At 41.8% G+C, this 20,007-nt stretch overlaps 1 protein-coding gene across 1 annotated transcript; it reads left to right on the top strand.

Annotated features, from left to right (window-relative positions):
* The first annotated feature begins 17,920 nt into the window (after nucleotides 1-17,920).
* On the top strand, nucleotides 17,921-19,603 carry LOC122320300 (vacuolar ATPase assembly integral membrane protein VMA21 homolog). The gene is made up of 2 exons (XM_043208468.1): nucleotides 17,921-18,315; nucleotides 19,549-19,603. Exons 1-2 carry the CDS (start codon nucleotides 17,993-17,995, stop codon nucleotides 19,601-19,603), a joined length of 378 nt encoding a protein of 125 aa, XP_043064403.1. The 5' UTR covers nucleotides 17,921-17,992.
* Nucleotides 19,604-20,007: the final 404 nt, after the last annotated feature.

Here is a 20,007-nt window from a genome sequence, read left to right as displayed (position 1 = left end):
ACTGGCGCCAACGATTGATAGTCAGAATCTGCAAGCTCAAAGCCATCGAATGCCTTAAGTGCTGAGGCTTCGATATTGTGTCTTGCCAACCTGGAAGTAATCTTGCTGAGTACGTGGGCACGTACCTTCATTTTATGCTCAGAGATCCTTGACTGCATATCCAGTGTACTGCAGCCTTTAGTTGTCTCAGCCTTGATCGATGAAATTCCAGACACCAAAATACGTGATGACGAGCGTGCTAGCCCAAATGCCTGTATGCACCGTTCCGAGATATAAGATAGTTCCGATCCACTATCCAGTAGCACCCGACAGATGATATGCGATCCTTGGGCGTTTCGAACCAACACCAAGGCAGTTGGCAACGCACTCTTGCGTAACCCTTGTGGCTGTTTTCCAGTTGTTGATCCTGAGTACGTGGATTTGGTTCCTGGAGTGATTTGCGCACGTGCAATGTGGCTGATGGTCGAAGTTGTAGCTTCGTGAGAGCTGAGAACGGGCGGTTTCTCCTCCCTTGTCTGTGTCCGAGCTACAGCGGCTTGCGAATTAGACATTTCTGCGTGTAGTAAGGAGTGATGACGATTATGACAAATCTTGCATGTAAATTTGGATTCACACATGCGTGACACATGCCCAGGCTTGAGGCAGTTAAAGCACAAGGATTTTGCTTTAACAAACGTGCGTCTCTGATCTATAGATAAAGCATCGAACTTTGGACAAACATAGATCTTGTGATCCTTAGAGTTGCATTTGAAGCAAGCACCTTCCTCCGTCGATACCAAAGCGTATGAGGATCGCTTGGCTTTGCTTTGTTGTTGCCCCGACTTGAAGTTTACGTCAGCCTCACTTTTGCTGAGTTCAAATTCCTCGCAGCGTCGGTCTAAGAACTTTAGTAGATCGTTTACGGATGGAGATTCCAGTTCACGACTTCCTTCAATCCATTTTCGTCGAGTTTCAGCGTAAATCTTAGCCAGGATTAAATGTATAACCCAGCAATCCCTGGTTGTTTGTCCTACTGCGTCCAAACCGCGCACAATCTCGGTAGCGCCATCTGTCACCTTGCGCAGAACTGTAATTTACAAAGGTTTTCAGTAAGGTATTGACGATGTGACGAGGTCGATTGTAGCGTTCAATTAGACAAGTCCATGCAGCTCCGTAGGCTGTATCCGTTATTGGCATATGACGTATCAAATCCGCAGCTTCTCCCGTAATGTATGTTTTTAGGTAGTGGAATTTTTGTATGTCCGTCAAATGCTGCTTGCTGTGAATTGTACTCTCAAAGATGTTCTTGAATGCTGGCCACTCCTTGTAGTCACAAGAGAACAGCTTGATATGTATTTTTGGCAGTTCGTTCTGGATTGCATTTGGCGTCGAATTTGTTTGCAAGAACGCAGAGTGTTGCTCCGCCAAACGTTGGTTGAGCTCTTGTTGTTGTTGTAGAAAACGAAAAAGGTTTTCGTTTCCTATCCCTGATGCACTTGATGCAGCACCGTCCCTGTTTTCAGAGTTCGTTCCGTTGTTACTTTCTCCACGACTCTCCATTGATGACTCTCTAGCTCGTTTTAAAGACTGAAGCAATGTGTTAGCTTGCAAGTAATTCTCTTCATACTTATCATTGTCGATGGCTGGATCAACATATCCTCCTCGAAAAGGTTCATTTTGTCGCTAAGGGTCTCAAACTCCTTCCAAACGATGTGAAGCCTGTCCAGAAGCACAGTTATCTCATCCAGTTCCCAATTTGATCCCGCACGTGGATCTTGTGACGCAGTTAGCAAGCTCGTGAGGCTTGCCTTAGCGCGGCTTCTGGCCGCCTTTACCATCTTCAGATGCTCCATGGTAATCTATAATTGTACACGGCTCGAAGGACCAAAGATATGGTGCAGAATAAGATGCCATATGACAACACCTTATTTCCCCTTCGAGTGGACTGTATTTAATTTTGAGCTTTTTCTTTATTATAAATTACACATGGTTCCTTTTCTTGTATTTTCTTGTTACATACTAAAAACTCGATCTCTTCCAAATACCAAAAATTAGTGTCGCACCACAAAATATACCAAATAAAATACTGAAATATAATATGTTTATATAACAGCTGCAATGCGTTCATCAACACTGTGAATGGATGAAAATACAGTATTGCGCAGAGATTTAGGTATATAAGGACGAACGCTTCCTGTCGATACATCGCAGTAGAGTGAGATGTTGTCATCAAATCGAACCTTTTGAAGTTTTAAAGATGTAGCTCCGTGTAAAAGACGTACCAGCTCAGGGTCTGTTGCTTGATCATCTTCGATTTGAGATAATTTTATAGCTTTCGGCATTGTTATGGAGCATAATCTCGAGAAAGCATCTGCGACTGCATTCTCAGATCCTTTCACATGTAAAATCGTAGTGCTGAATTGGACAATATAAGCCAAAGGTCGAAGCTGTCTCGGCGAAGCTTTCTCTGGTCGCTGTAGCAATGTGTATACGAGCGGCTTGTAATCAGTCTTAATCACAAAAATTCGACGTTCAATAAGGTGAAATACCTTATGGATTCGAATATGGCGAGCAGTTCCCGGTCGTATGTCGAGTAGTTTTTTTCTGTGGAGCTTAGCTTCTTAGAGAAAAATCCTAGGGGTCGTCAATTTCCGTCTGTGCGCTGTTCTAAAACTGCTCCGATTGCGAAATCGGAAGCATCGCAAACCAGCTGGAGTTCAGATTTTGGTGCGGGAAATATGACAACACCTTATTTCCCCTTCGAGTGGACTGTATTTAATTTTGAGCTTTTTCTTTATGTTCGGAGCAGAACCCCTAACTTATAAATTCTACCCTTTATTCAAATGTCTAACTGCTAATGTAATGTAACATAACGTAACGTAAACGTAAACGCAAAGTTGTTTACCAACACCCGCATAATGTAATCGCGCCTAACTTTGCTTATCTTGTTTTTATCTATCTTCTTTATCATTTCATTCGTCTTCGCAACTCTTAACCGATTCACATTTTTTCGTTCGTTCTCGCTACTGTAGTATGCTCACATATCGGGTACACACTGTACCACTTATGTATATCACTGCAACATTGTGGCGTTTGGTTATGGCCAAATATTCCCAGCACTTCAAGTGCAGAGTAATTCGACCCACACAACAATGTTATGAGCATCCTAAATGCTGAGCCGGCATGTCTGCATGCGCGGCCGATCATTCGTTTACAGTGTGAGCATAACACTCTCCCTCTCATGCGCGCCCGCTGCTTGCGCCGCTCATATACACTTATGCATAAGCGTTGACCGCTGCTAGCGCCGCTCATATACACTTATGCATAAGCGTTGGCCGCTGCTCTGCAGCGGCACACGTACATTAATATACATGTTTATATACATAAACGTTTGGCCGCGGCGCTGCTCGCGCAGCTATATGAATTGTGAGCCAAGGCCAATATATCTTAAGCAGAGAGCCACATTATGAAGTGGAGCTCCAATCTATAAGGTTTATACGAAAATGTTTTAATAAATATATAATGCAAAAATGAACTAACCGCAGTGTTTTACAAATTTAATTAAAAACTATTACATGGCGACCGTGACATAGTCACAACTTCGGATGTGCGAAAAAAGAGCGCCAAGCGCGCGGTATCTGAAACCGAGTTCTTTGTGTATTTAAAATATTCATATACAACAAATGCGAATAGAAACAACGCCGGTAGAAATATAAATATTTTACTTCAAAATATGGGAATTACTAAGAATCCAAAGCTAAGTGGAATTTATGGAAAAACACAACAATTGAAGTGCTAATCACAAACGCAGATATACAACCTAAAAATATCAGGATTAACCAAATAAAGAAAATTTGTACGAGCCTGTGCGATGACCAGCACCGGCGCCGCCTGAGTCAAAAAGGCCAATAATAATAAAAAAAAAAAAAAAAACGTATACAATCATCAACCATAAACCTGTGCGATGACCGGCACCGGTACCGATATATATATATATATATAAAAATAAAAACAAGAAGAAGAGCGCGGGAGGCATAGGACCGCCCCCTGTGCCGCCGTTGGAAGCTGTATCAAAGTGCGGGAGGCATTGGACCGCCCCCTGTGCCGCCGTTGGAAGCTATATCAAAAGCGCGGGAGGCATTGGACCGCCCCCTGTGCCGCCGTAGGAGAAGTTATATCAAAGCGCGGGAGGCATTGGACCGCCCCCTGTGCCGCCGCTGGAAGCTGAGAAGAACAGAAGTTATACCAAAGCGCGGGAGGCATTGGACCGCCCCCTGAGCCGCCGCTGGAAGCTGAGAAGAAAGAAGAAGGCGCAATAACAACAACAAATTTTTTTTATAAATAAAAAATTGAAATGATATATATAATGTACATATTTTATAAGTAAATCCCAATTTGGCACAAGGCGTTTACGCAAGCCTTATTGGTAATATTAAGAACTAACAAAATACCCCAATCCCAACCATAAACTCATCACTAACAATATGAGATGGTATAAATTTAAACTAAGAAATTAACGTAGCTTAAAATGTAAACCAGTTTGAAAATTTGTTCATGTAAGCCATCTCATATACACTAACAACTCATACCACCAGCTAGGAATCAGGATAAATTTTTTTTTCTTCCATTTTCTTTTTTTCCTCTCTTATTTTTTTGTTAGTGAGATTTTATTTTTTTGTTTTGAATAGAACCCTGTTAAAATGGGTAGCTGGTTTAGCTCCGAAGAGAGCCAGGCAAAAGACAATACAGCCAATGTCATTAATGACATAAAAATTGTTGATCACACAGATGACATTAAGTCTCTGTGGATATTGCTTTTAGTGATTGCCATTACAAACGTAATCAATTTAATTCTCAAGATTTATGCTCAGCATAATAAGAAACTAAAGAAAAGATATCAGAGCAGGGCCAATGATTTAGATAAAATATAAAAGAAAATATATAAAAAAAAATATATATACGTATATTATATATAAATAAACATAATGAGTCAGTTCCTTCGACATAATGTCAAAAACTCTCCAGGAAGCAATTAAAGAGAACCCTTTAGCGGGCCCAAAACCGCTCACAATTAAAGAATATAAAGAAAGAACTGGGGAATTAAGAAAAATTCGAGAAAGGGAAGAAAAACTGACAGAAATCCCTAAGGTAAAAATTCCCAAAAGAGGGGGAGGCGTTAGAGTTGCTGCAATCAGAAAAAGAGCAGGACTAAAGGACGCGTTAACTAGGTGCACAGACCCTAAACGACGTGCAGAAATATCTGCAGAGATTACAAAAATAAATAGGGAAACCAAAAGAAAAGCATCTAAGAAAATAACTGCCTCCACTAATGGCAACCTGGAAGGAGGTAAAAAACAAGCAGGACCTAGCTGCTCAAACAAATAATAACTAAAACGATTAAGACTATAAATCATTAAAATATATATTCAAAAAACCTAATAAAAACCTATCTATTACATTTGGAAAAAAATAAAATATTGCAGATACAAACTATATGATCAAAAGACATGAATACCCAAGAGGTAATTGCAAAAGTTTACGAAAGGGATAGTCTCTTCGCTGAACGTATTCAGCAATTGGTCTCAACGACCCCAACAAAAATTAGTGAGCTAGAATATAATTATTTGGATATTTTTAATCTTGATACATCGCCATTAATTCATTGCTCTGCGACGCAGAAAGCAATTATATTGAGTACAATACCAGGTATTCATGTAAGATCGGTTATAGATGATCATGACATACTGGGTAGAACTCTTATAATGGTAGTTTACAGGAAATAATTCATATCCATACGATAATGGAATGGAATGAGTTATACAAGGAATTACAAAATTTAAAAAGTGATTTCGACAAATCTTATAAGTCGTTAACACAAAATAGAACGATTCAGCAAGTAACAATAAATAAACATGCTGAAATATTAGTGGCTCGCTTTAATACAGCGCGTACGCTTATACATGACCAGAGAGACCGTTTAGACAAAACTCATTGGTCCCAAGTATCAAAATTCCTGATAAAACTTCGTTCAAACCTAATAACAATAAAACGAAGGTACAACTTAACTATCTCGGTACCAACGATACTGAACACCCCGTTAACAGTAGAAACCGATCAGGAATACTCAGACACACCTGAGGTCGACCCTTTAGAGGCCGAAGACTCCGATCAACATTCTCCCGAAATTGAGGAGACGGATTTAAACAATCTGACTATACCGGCTATTCTTATCCAATCTGAATTTTCAGATCAGGAACAAACCGATTCTGACACCGGTGCTAGTGTAATTGAGCAAAAGCCTTACATCATGGTGGACGAATCGGCAGCCCAACGGGCATATATCAAAGACATTTCTCACGCTGTGCCGGAATTTGATGGAAAGAAAATCCATCTGCAAAGATTCATTACGGCAATTAAGTTAGTTGATCTAACAAAAGGCAATTATGAATCAATTGCAATAGAGGTCATAAAGTCAAAAATAATTGGCTCAACCCTCTATAAAGTACAAAATGAAACTACAATAAAAGAAATAATCAAAAATTGCAAGACACAATTGTAGGCGAAACTTCTGACGTTGTAAAGGCAAAAATGTCAAACGTATATCAGAAGGGAAAAACAGCCACACAATTCACAACCGAAATGGACAATCTAAGGAAGCTTCTGGAATCATCGTATATTGACGAAGGATTACAACCCGAGCTCGCTGAAAAATTCAGCACTAAAGAAGCTATCAACGCAATGACTAGAAACTGCGAAAACGGGAAACTGAAGACCATCCTGGAAGCTGGCACATTCCCAACAATGAATGATGCCGTAAGCAAATATATAAATTGCAGCACACAAATGACTGGCAATGCCAGCACAGTATTCTACACTCAGAGAGGACATGCATATCGTGGTAATTACAGAGGTAATTATCGCGGCAGAGGCTATGGCCGTGGATATGGTAACAACTATAACCGCAATAATGGCCAGCCGAACTATTACAATTCGAACTCCAGAGGAAACAACAGTTACAGAGGTAACAGTCGCTCAAATGGAGAAAATAACACGAACAATTCAAATAACAATAACGTGAGGGTAGCCCAGAATACTTCGGGAAACTCCCAGCAACCCTTAGATACTCAACAACAATAAACCATAAGATTCACACCATCAATCTCAGTCAAAACATATTCGTATGTTTTAATAATGTTGTAACAGGCAAGGAACTTGTATTTCTAGTAGACACAGGTGCAGAAATATCACTTATTAAAGAAAATTCTGACGTCTTTCACGACATAAAATCAGACAACCTTATAAACATTCAAGGCATTAGCCAGGAAGTTACTAAATCAGTGGGTCAAATTTCCATTGAGATCCAAACTGATAAATATATAATTCCACACAATTTTCATATTGTAAGTTTACATTTCGCTATTCCCTGTGATGGAATACTAGGAATCGATTTTATCAAAAAATATAACTGTCAATTAGACTTCAAGCCATCAGAAGATTGGCTTATAATTAGACCTAATAACCTTAAATTTCCGATTTATGTTCCAATAACATACAGTTCTGGCAATAACTCCATGATTCTGCCAGCAAGATCCGAAGTTGTCCGAAAAATTAAAATAGGCTCCACAGAAGACAGTATATTGATTCCAAACCAAGAAATTCAGCATGGTATATACATAGCAAATACCATAGCAACACCTCAAAGCGCATTCATAAGACTACTTAATACAACCAACGATGATCAAGTAGTCAGCGTGAATAAATTAAAATATGAACCACTTTCAAACTACGATGTAGTAGATTCCAATGAAAAAAATAGAGAAAAGTCTGTACTATCTATACTTTCAAAAAACTTCCCACAGCAATTTAAAACCCAACTTTTAAGCCTATGCACACATTATAGCGATGTATTCGGACTAGAAACCGAATCGATAAGCACTAATAATTTTTATAAACAAAAACTGAGATTGAAGGATGATGAACCGGTATATATTAAAAATTACAGAAACCCCCATAGCCAAAAAGACGAAATTCAAGCACAAGTTCAAAAATTAATTCAAAATAAAATTGTGGAACCATCTGTATCTGCGTATAACAGCCCACTCTTGTTAGTTCCGAAAAAGTCTCTTCCAGGCTCAGACAAGAAGAAATGGCGATTAGTTATTGACTACCGTCAAATTAATAAAAAACTGTTGTCCGATAAATTTCCGCTCCCAAGAATTGATGACATTCTAGATCAACTAGGTAGAGCAAAATATTTTTCATGTCTCGACTTAATGTCAGGTTTTCATCAAATTGAACTTGAAAAAAGTTCAAGGGATATAACTTCTTTTTCAACAAGTAATGGTTCGTATCGCTTCACGCGATTACCATTCGGTTTAAAGATAGCGCCAAACTCTTTTCAGAGAATGATGACTATAGCATTCTCTGGACTAGATACTTCCCAAGCATTCCTTTATATGGATGATCTTATAGTCATTGGTTGTTCTGAAAAGCACATGCTTAAAAATTTAACAGATGTTTTCGAAAATTGCAGAAAGTACAACCTGAAATTACATCCTGAAAAATGCTCATTTTTCATGCACGAAGTCACTTTTCTGGGACATAAATGCACTGATAAAGGAATCTTGCCTGACGACAAAAAATACGACGTCATAAAAAATTATCCAGTCCCACATGATGCGGACAGCGCTAGAAGATTCATTGCATTTTGCAATTATTACAGACGTTTTATTAAAAACTTTGCCGATTATGCACGTCACATAACTAGGTTATGCAAAAAGGACGTAAAATTTGAATGGACAGCTGACTGCCAGTATGCATTCGAACACCTTAAATCGGCTTTAATAGAACCAACTTTGTTACAATACCCAGACTTCAGCAAAGAATTTTGCATAATAACAGATGCTAGTAAGCAAGCGTGTGGAGCAGTCTTAACTCAAAACAAAAATGGACTCCAACTTCCAGTTGCATACGCATCAAGATCATTTACCAAAGGTGAAAGTAACAAAAGTACAACAGAACAAGAGCTTGCAGCAATTCATTGGGCAATAACGCACTTCAGACCATATGTTTATGGTAGACATTTCACTGTCAAGACAGATCACAGACCACTTACATACTTATTTTCCATGGTAAATCCCAGTTCAAAATTAACGCGAATAAGACTTGAATTAGAAGAATATAATTTCACAGTAGAGTATCTAGAGTGCCAACTCAAAGTGGCACCGTGGGAAAATATCTTTGAACACGTTTCATTAGATAATTTCAAGATAATGGGCAATAAAACATTAAAATCATTAAGAGTAGCGCTACTCAACCCGGTGACCCAAATAAATTCTGAAAAAGAAAAAGAAGCTATACTGTCTACATACCATAACGAACCCATTCAGGGAGGTCACACTGGCATTACCAAAACTTTGGCCAAAGTCAAAAGACATTACTTTTGGAAAGGTATGACTCGATATATTAAAGAGTACATACGGAAATGTCTAGAATGTCAAAAAGCGAAAATAACCACGCATACAAAGACCCCATTAACAATTACGGAAACACCACTAACAGCTTTTGACAGGGTAATCGTGGATACGATCGGTCCACTGCCTAAGTCTGAACAAGGGAATGAATACGCAGTTACTTTAATCTGCGATTTAACAAAATATCTAATTGCCATTCCAATTGCTAATAAAAGTGCAAATACTGTTGCAAAAGCAATATTTGAAAATTTTATTCTAAAGTACGGTCCAATGAAGACGTTCATTTCGGACATGGGAACAGAATACAAAAATTCAATTATACAAGACCTATGCAAATACCTGAAAATAAAAAATATTACATCAACTGCACACCACCACCAGACAGTTGGAACAATAGAAAGAAGTCATAGAACCTTTAATGAATACATACGTTCATATATATCGGTGGATAAAACTGATTGGGACATATGGCTTCAATATTTTGTATATTGTTTCAACACGACCCCATCTATGGTACATAACTATTGTCCATATGAATTAGTCTTTGGAAAAACTAACAATTTACCAAAGCATTTCAATACCATTAATAATATAGAAGTAATCTACAATATAGAAGATTACGCTAAAGAAAGTAAGTACAGGTTAGAAGTAGCATACAAAAGAGCAAGGATAATGATAGAAGAATATAAGAAAAAGAATAAGGAGCTATATGATAAAAATGTTAGAAATATAGAAATTTCGGTAGGAGATAAAGTACTATTAAAAAATGAAGTAGGGCATAAGCTAGAATATAAATATACAGGTCCGTACACGGTAACGGAATTAGGGGAAAACGAAAACGTTTTAATTTCGAATAACAAAAACAAAAAACAAACAGTTCATAAGGATAGACTAAAACTTTTTGTAGAATAAAGTTTCTAATATAGAATTTCCGTAGAAAGTTAACACAAAAGAAAAGAGAGAAAAAACGGATCCAAAAAAAAAAAAAAAAAAAAATTTTTTCATTTAAATTCTTAAATTCATTTCTATAATTTCATCAATCATAAGTAATACCACAAGTTTAACTTTTACTACTAATTAAAACATTTCTAAATAACGTAAAAACTAACAAAATAACTACATTTTATTACGTTATTTTTCTAAAGGGGGGAGATGTAGTATGCTCACATATCGGGTACACACTGTACCACTTATGTATATCACTGCAACATTGTGGCGTTTGGTTATGGCCAAATATTCCCAGCACTTCAAGTGCAGAGTAATTCGACCCACACAACAATGTTATGAGCATCCTAAATGCTGAGCCGGCATGTCTGCATGCGCGGCCGATCATTCGTTTACAGTGTGAGCATAACACTCTCCCTCTCATGCGCGCCCGCTGCTTGCGCCGCTCATATACACTTATGCATAAGCGTTGACCGCTGCTAGCGCCGCTCATATACACTTATGCATAAGCGTTGGCCGCTGCTCTGCAGCGGCACACGTACATTAATATACATGTTTATATACATAAACGTTTGGCCGCGGCGCTGCTCGCGCAGCTATATGAATTGTGAGCCAAGGCCAATATATCTTAAGCAGAGAGCCACATTATGAAGTGGAGCTCCAATCTATAAGGTTTATACGAAAATGTTTTAATAAATATATAATGCAAAAATGAACTAACCGCAGTGTTTTACAAATTTAATTAAAAACTATTACACTACACCCTCGCAAGCAAATTGTCGGTCGCGATCTTGTACGCAAATACATAAACTTTGTACACAAGAATAACCAAATAATACTCTGAAACCCAAAATACAAAAACACATCTCATCTAATCATAAAACATTGGCCTTTTTTTGGAAGTGCACAAAGCGGTAGCAACAAATTAGTTGCATTCCTCTGAACATTTGGTGACCCCGACGTGATCTACGTGGGGTGTGTTTTTTATTTCGTTTTCGTTTTCACAAATCGGTGAAAAGGCCTATCAGTGCATTTGGACACCACTTCGCAATTCGGTGAAGAGGCCTGCAAACATATATATGTACATATATTCCTGTGCTTGGGTATTATTTGGCGCGCTTTCTTTTGTGATCTTGTTCGCATACATAACCACAGTTTGATCTTGGTTATATAAAGTGCAGTGCATATATAAGCCGTGTTAAGCGAGGTCAGTGAACGCTTACGAATTTGTTCCGTTGCATTTTCGTCGACATTTCGTCTCTTGCATTCAAATTCGTGCAGTTGCATCGGCAGCTTACGGTGATAGTGACTTTCGTATACTCTTTTTGAAAATGATGGCTGAAAGTGATTCGGTTGGTGCAAGATCCGCGGCGGTACCAAGTGACTTAGACTTTTATAAAGCGAAGGCTGATGCTACCTTAAGACAGGTAGAAGCTTTAAAAAGCTATCTGGAGTCGGATGAGGCGGTCAACTTCGACGAGACTGATCTTCAGGTGCGACTTGATTTTGTCGATCAAATGCAAGTGGACTTTGATAAAAGTCAAACCGCGGTCGAAAGGTTAGACTTGCAGGAGTTGTGCAGTGACGCTCGGTCAAAGTTCGCAAACACCTACCTCGTGGTAAAATCGCAAATTTCGCGTGAGCTTGGCAAGCAGCGTAGATTTTCAGCCGTGAATTCTACAGCCCTTCCACATGTCGGTGGTGATTCGAGACCCGCAGCGCGTGCCACAAGGCTCCCAGAGTTCAAGTTGCCAAGGTTCAGCGGTGCCTATATCGATTGGCCTGATTTCTACGCAATGTACAACACCATTGTGGGCAATAATGATGACCTGAGCAACGTGGAGAAGTTCCAGCATCTTCGGTCCTGCTTGGATGGCACAGCGTTGGACACAATTCGTTCACTGGAGCCCACGGAAGCTAACTATGAGAAGGCTATTGAATTACTAGTTTCGAGATTCGATAATAAACTTTTGCATTTTCAGGCACACATACGGTCTATCTGCGGGATTTCAGGTGTGGAGCAAGGATCGGCAGCGAGCTTACGACGATTAAGCGACCAGATGAATTCGCATCTGCGTGCGCTGAATACCATGGCAACGACACAGGAGATCATGGACGGTCTTCTGATCTATCTGGTAGCTTCGAAGTTGGATCGCCACACTCGAGAGAAATGGGAAGAGGGTCTGCAGGCAAACAAGCTGCTGAAGTGGAAGGATATGGCTACATTCCTGGAAAAGAGGTGCCGCATGTTGGAGAATCTTGAAAATGCTATGGTAATCCAGACACCTAGCAAACAGGTGGGAAAACCAAACACTAACAAAAATATTCACAACGCACTCGTAGCATCATCATTAACCTCCTCTTCATGTAGCTTGTGTGAAAGTAGAGATCACTTCATTTCTAAATGCGCTCAGTTCTTAAACCTCAGTCCCACCTTGCGATATAAGGAGGCTAAAAGGCTGCACTTATGTCTAAATTGTCTGCGCAAAGGCCATGGTATGCAACAGTGCAAGTCTGGTTCTTGCAAACGCTGCCATTCGAAGCACAATTCGTTGCTTCACATCGATTCCAACGCCATCGCCGCACCCTCTCCTCCAACTACCACTACTAACTCTCAAAATGTCGTTTCGCTCTTATCATCATCATTCTCTGAAGCTCCACCTGTTGTCTCGTCAGATAGTAAGACCGATTATGTGCTGCTTGCCACTGCCATCGTATACATCAGAAATCGATCTGGTGCATTTGTTCCTTGCAGAGCCTTGTTAGATTCTTGTGCTCAAATCAACATCGTCACTTCTCGTTTCGTTAAGCAGTTGCAACTCACTACTCGTCAAGCTAACACATCTATATCTGGAGTTGGTGAATCATCACTTTCATCAAACGCAACCGTCGATCTCGAAGCGCACTCTAGGGATAAAAAATATCGTACAGCACTGACTGCAGTAATTAGTGGCAAGATTACGGATTATCAGCCTCATTTCGATTTAAACGCTCTAGGGTGGAACATACCACCAAATCTTGTTCTTGCTGATCCGTGGTTCTACAATAGTCAGCGTATCGATTTGTTAATAGGGGCTGGCATATTTTACGAATTGCTGTGCGTCGGGCAAATGCGGTTAGCCGAAAATCTGCCCATTTTGCAAAAAACGCGTCTTGGCTGGATCGCATCTGGAGGGATTTCGTTCTCAAACTTGAAGCATTCAGCACTTGCGGTGACCACTGAGCCCATCATCCAATCGGAAACCCATTCCTTGCCAGACATCGTTAAACGGTTTAGGGAAATCGACAGCTACTGTGGATCTCCAATTGTCGCAACTGATGCAGATGTTTTGTGCGAGCAGCTGTTCCAGAATACCTTTTCTCGACTCAGTTCAGGGCAATACTCGGTTCGTTTGCCTACCAAAGCCAGTTTCGGCATGCTCGGAGATTCATACGGTCGTGCCTTACGTCGATTTAAGACGCTGGAGGGCAAATTGCTCAAATTCCAAAATCAAACGCGTCGCAAAGGACCACTCGCAGTCGATGACGTCAAAGGTGGCACACATCTACTCATCAAAGGAATCCAGCGTGTTTTCTTCGCAGAGGACTACAAGGCATTGCGAAAGAATAAGCAGGTTGCATCAAATAGCAAGCTCTCGTCGTTGCATCCTATTCTGGATGACTCAGGACTAATTCGTGTTGGTGGTCGCTTGCAAAACTCGCTTCTGGGCTACGATGCGAGACATCCCATTTTGCTGCCAAAGGATCATCCTGTCACTCAAGCAATCGTCGCTCACTTTCATCACAAGTTTTTGCACGCAGGACCGCAAAGTTTACTAGCTGCCTTGCGCCAGAGGTTTTGGCCAATTGGAGGCAGAAAAACAGTCGCAGCTATCGTAAACAAATGTATCAGGTGTTTCAGACTGAAGCCGAGAATGATGGAGCACATCATGGCACCCTTGCCGGCCAGCCGAGTGCAACCAAGTCGACCTTTTACAACGACTGGAATCGACTTTTGTGGCCCATTCTTCTCGAAATCGGAAGTCAGGAATCGACCGCCTGCGAAGTGTTACGTGGCAGTTTTTATTTGCTTCGCAACTAAAGCCTCTCACTTGGAGTTAGTAGAGGATTTATCTACCGCATCGTTCCTCGCCGCTCTCAAGCGTTTCACCAGCATCAGAGGCAAGCCCAACACGATCTGGTCGGACAACGCAACAAACTTCGTTGGTGCGAAAAACGAGTTGCAGGAGCTCAGGGAAATCTTCCTGGCTGATCCTCCAAATATCGAGCTTCGCAATGACCTGTTGTCTAATGGAATTAATTGGCAGTTCATACCCCCCCGCTCGCCTCATTTTGGTGGCTTGTGGGAGGCCGCCGTAAAAGCAGCCAAATACCACTTTCATAGAGTGGTTGGAAGATCGACTTTAACTTTTCATGAACTTCGTACTCTCGTTTGTGAAGTTTCTGCCATGCTTAATTCTCGACCACTCTGCCCCGTTTCAGAAAATCCTAGCGACTTGGAGGTGCTCACGCCTGGACACTTTCTTATTGGCACTGCTTTCAACGCCATAGACGAGCCCGACATCACCCATCTCAACATCGATCGGCTAAGTCGCTGGCAGCGAGTTTGCCAGATGCAGCAGGTGATTTGGCGCAAGTGGAGCACTGCCTACCTATCGCTACTCCAGGAACGTGGGAAATGGCGGTCAGAAAAGGCAAATTTGTCGCCCGGCAGCATAGTCATCATAAAGGACGACAACCTTCCTTCGCTCCAATGGCGCATGGGCAGAGTCGAGAGCATCGTTCTTGGACCAGATGGCGTGGCCCGTGTTGCAGTTGTTCGAACAGCTGCAGGCATCATCCGAAGAGCTGTTGGCAAGTTGGCCGTTCTGCCCTTTGAGACCACCTCGTCTGTCAGCGTGACTCTTCCAGCGGGGGAGCATGTTCGGAGCAGAACCCCTAACTTATAAATTCTACCCTTTATTCAAATGTCTAACTGCTAATGTAATGTAACATAACGTAACGTAAACGTAAACGCAAAGTTGTTTACCAACACCCGCATAATGTAATCGCGCCTAACTTTGCTTATCTTGTTTTTATCTATCTTCTTTATCATTTCATTCGTCTTCGCAACTCTTAACCGATTCACATTTTTTCGTTCGTTCTCGCTACACCCTCGCAAGCAAATTGTCGGTCGCGATCTTGTACGCAAATACATAAACTTTGTACACAAGAATAACCAAATAATACTCTGAAACCCAAAATACAAAAACACATCTCATCTAATCATAAAACATTGGCCTTTTTTTGGAAGTGCACAAAGCGGTAGCAACAAATTAGTTGCATTCCTCTGAACACTTTATTATAAATTACACATGGTTCCTTTTCTTGTATTTTCTTGTTACATACTAAAAACTCGATCTCTTCCAAATACCAAAAATTAGTGTCGCACCACAAAATATACCAAATAAAATACTGAAATATAATATGTTTATATAACAGCTGCAATGCGTTCATCAACACTGTGAATGGATGAAAATACAGTATTGCGCAGAGATTTAGGTATATAAGGACGAACGCTTCCTGTCGATACATCGCAGTAGAGTGAGATGTTGTCATCAAATCGAACCTTTTGAAGTTTTAAAGATGTAGCTCCGTGTAAAAGACGTACCAGCTCAGGGTCTGTTGCTTGATCATCTTCGATTTGAGATAATTTTATAGCTTTCGGCATTGTTATGGAGCATAATCTCGAGAAAGCATCTGCGACTGCATTCTCAGATCCTTTCACATGTAAAATCGTAGTGCTGAATTGGACAATATAAGCCAAATGTCGAAGCTGTCTCGGCGAAGCTTTCTCTGGTCGCTGTAGCAATGTGTATACGAGCGGCTTGTAATCAGTCTTAATCACAAAAATTCGACCTTCAATAAGGTGAAATGCCTTATGGATTCGAATATGGCGAGCAGTTCCCGGTCGTATGTCGAGTAGTTTTTTTCTGTGGAGCTTAGCTTCTTAGAGAAAAATCCTAGGGGTCGTCAATTTCCGTCTGTGCGCTGTTCTAAAACTGCTCCGATTGCGAAATCGGAAGCATCGCAAACCAGCTGGAGTTCAGATTTTGGTGCGGGAAATATAACAACACCTTATTTCCCCTTCGAGTGGACTGTATTTAATTTTGAGCTTTTTCTTTATTATAAATTACACATGGTTCCTTTTCTTGTATTTTCTTGTTACATACTAAAAACTCGATCTCTTCCAAATACCAAAAATTAGTGTCGCACCACAAAATATACCAAATAAAATACTGAAATATAATATGTTTATATAACAGCTGCAATGCGTTCATCAACACTGTGAATGGATGAAAATACAGTATTGCGCAGAGATTTAGGTATATAAGGACGAACGCTTCCTGTCGATACATCGCAGTAGAGTGAGATGTTGTCATCAAATCGAACCTTTTGAAGTTTTAAAGATGTAGCTCCGTGTAAAAGACGTACCAGCTCAGGGTCTGTTGCTTGATCATCTTCGATTTGAGATAATTTTATAGCTTTCGGCATTGTTATGGAGCATAATCTCGAGAAAGCATCTGCGACTGCATTCTCAGATCCTTTCACATGTAAAATCGTAGTGCTGAATTGGACAATATAAGCCAAATGTCGAAGCTGTCTCGGCGAAGCTTTCTCTGGTCGCTGTAGCAATGTGTATACGAGCGGCTTGTAATCAGTCTTAATCACAAAAATTCGACGTTCAATAAGGTGAAATACCTTATGGATTCGAATATGGCGAGCAGTTCCCGGTCGTATGTCGAGTAGTTTTTTTCTGTGGAGCTTAGCTTCTTAGAGAAAAATCCTAGGGGTCGTCAATTTCCGTCTGTGCGCTGTTCTAAAACTGCTCCGATTGCGAAATCGGAAGCATCGCAAACCAGCTGGAGTTCAGATTTTGGTGCGGGAAAGGACAAGAGCGCGTCTGCTTTAGTTCTGTCGATTTTACGTTGATTATTTTTCTTAACATTTTTAAGCAACTCAGTCAGCGGTGCTTGTATGTGTGATGATCGAGCCAAACATCTGCGATAGTAATTTATGACACCCAAGAAACGGATCAGCTGGCTTATAGTTTCAGGGCGTGAATAATTTAAAATGGCATCTATGCGTTCGGGGGGTGGCTTAATTCCAAACTCGTTGATCGTATAGCTGAGGAAATTTACTTGCGGCTGTGCAAACTGGCATTTGCTCATGTTAATGCTTAAACCGTGTTTCTGTAGAACTTCCAATACAGCTCGAAGATGTTCTTCGTGTTCAGCCAGGGATTGCGACGTTATAAGTATGTCATCGATATAGCAATAAACGAAGTCCAAGCCGCGGAAGATGTTGTCCATGAAACGTTGAAATGTTTGAGTCGCGTTTTTTAATCCAAACGGCATGTACTAAAACTCGATCAGTCCGAACGGGGTGACACCGCTGTTTTCTGGATATCGCTTTCTGCCATGGGAATTTGGCTTAAGAAGAAAGAAAATTTGTCAAATATTTCTGATAACCCACTGGCAGGCCAAAGCAAAAGCCGAAATTAAAAGAAACTTTTGCGTTTTTTCAATTAATCCTGGTTTGGTTTAGCTAGAATAATGTCGAATAAGACTAAGAAAAGCACCGGTGGCAACGGAGGAACGCCAAAACAAACCCGCCAGCACTCTCATGATTCGCAGGATTACAGCTCCTTCAAGACAGTGCAATTCTACTGCATGCTTATCGTTTTTCTGCCCGTTCTGACCTTTTTTGCCCCCAAAGGCTTCGTTCTGGACCGATTCCTGGACATTCCAGAAGTAAAAATTAATATTGCTTCTGCCGTGGGAGCGGTCGTTGCATTGCACATCGCTCTGGGACTTTATATTTACAGAGCCTACTTCGGAGCTTGTGAGGTAACCCTCACAAGGGCCTCCCCCCTACCGTATGTACATATAAGCTAGGAATAGTTTATAAGATAAGACTTAGGGATTTAGGTTAAGGAGCTAGAAAGACCCATGGAGGGCACCACGCCGAAGACCACATCAGCAACACGCCGAAGACCACATCAGCAACACGCACATCAGCAACACGCACATCAGCAACACGCACATCAGCAACATCCACATCAGCAACACGCGCATCAGCAACATCCACATCAGCAACATCCACGTCAGCAACATCCACATCAGCAACATCCACAACCACGCCAGCAACATTTCCATCTCTCCAAACTTGCGTCCTCGGCAGAACCGACGGCCGGGTCCGGAGAGACACGGAAAGGAAGAGGAACGCACGATCGCGTAAAGAGACGCGGGTGCGGGAGGCGGCAGACGAAAGAGGACGCCTATAGTCTGCACGGAAGCAGCGTAAGGGCCGCTGCCGCGGTCGACGGCAGCAGCGAGGGCTTCGAACAGCCTTCGCTGTTCGCCGATCGAGGAGTTAGATTTTGACCATCAGAGTGAACGGAGTTAGTTTTCGACCATCAAAGTGAACGGACGTGAGCGGATGACAACAAGGATAAAAGGACACGTGGACATGGAGTCCCTCCGATAAGACGGGTGAGCCGGCCGCGGGCCAGCCCTACGGGGTGGCCAGCACGTGCGCAGGGAACTAGGGACCCTCAGGCATTAAGGAATTATGAATAAAGTTGTAAGAAAAACCACAATTAACCATAGTCTTCTCTCTCCCAAGTCCTCCTTCCCCGCGTGGTAGCGGCCTTAGAATACTACCACAGCCCGTCCCTGCTTGTCGTAAGAGGCGACTAAAGGCGACAAGGGGATGTTCTGCCCAGAGAGAGAGCCCCTATGGTGGCACGGTTCTGACCTCCACTAAGTTGGTAACGGTCGGATCAACTCCTCTCTGGTGCAGCTAAAGCAGCTCGTAACCTCAGACAAGGCGTCAGGTATCCCCGAACAGACCATCCTCACTGTGATGCGTCTAGGAAATACGAGAAGGCGACTAAGGCCGAGACCAGTAAGGCCCTAGGACTGACAACTGGACCCCCGATATGGAACGACGACCCATGGGCTGACGATAGCAGTATTCTAGCACCTCAGTAAGCGGAGTGAAATCCCGCCGAAATGGCTGCTAGGCTAATGCTGCTACCGCCCCCGTCCCGTTAAAAAGTGGCAAGTCTCCTAGAACGCTCTCTAATTCGGCACCATTCATTTGGCAGCGCAGGTTCAGATGTAACATTCCTGATCTACGCGGATTCGGCTCTGTACATCTAACCCCATAAGGGCAGATGTCAACCCTAGCATGGCCTCCCTGCTTTGCATAGATAACCATGGAATCACTAAACGCGACTGTGCAACGATTAGAGACAACGACTAGGAGTTGGGACCCATAAACATGAGTGAAGTAACCAAAAACAACACAACCGAGAGGAACACCGAGGAGGAGTACGCATTCGGCAGGAGTAGCAGACTCCTGAGATCGCCAGTGGGCGAGCAGGCCCCCCGAGCAGGGGCAAAAACGCGTGCACCGGGTACTAAACCTACCCAGATCACGGGCCCGGCAGCGGCCAAAGATAAGCAAAAGGATGAGGTCGGGTATAGCTCCGAGCCCACCTACAACTCACTGCAAGAGAGCAGGAAGGTGCAAAGGTCGCCAAGGCGAGCATTGGTGGAAGCCA

The sequence above is a fragment of the Drosophila ficusphila genome, unplaced genomic scaffold (genome assembly GCF_018152265.1).
Source record: "Drosophila ficusphila isolate 14025-0441.05 unplaced genomic scaffold, ASM1815226v1 contig_47, whole genome shotgun sequence".
NCBI lineage: Eukaryota > Metazoa > Arthropoda > Insecta > Diptera > Drosophilidae > Drosophila > Drosophila ficusphila.
This window is presented reverse-complemented; position numbering and strand designations above follow the sequence as displayed.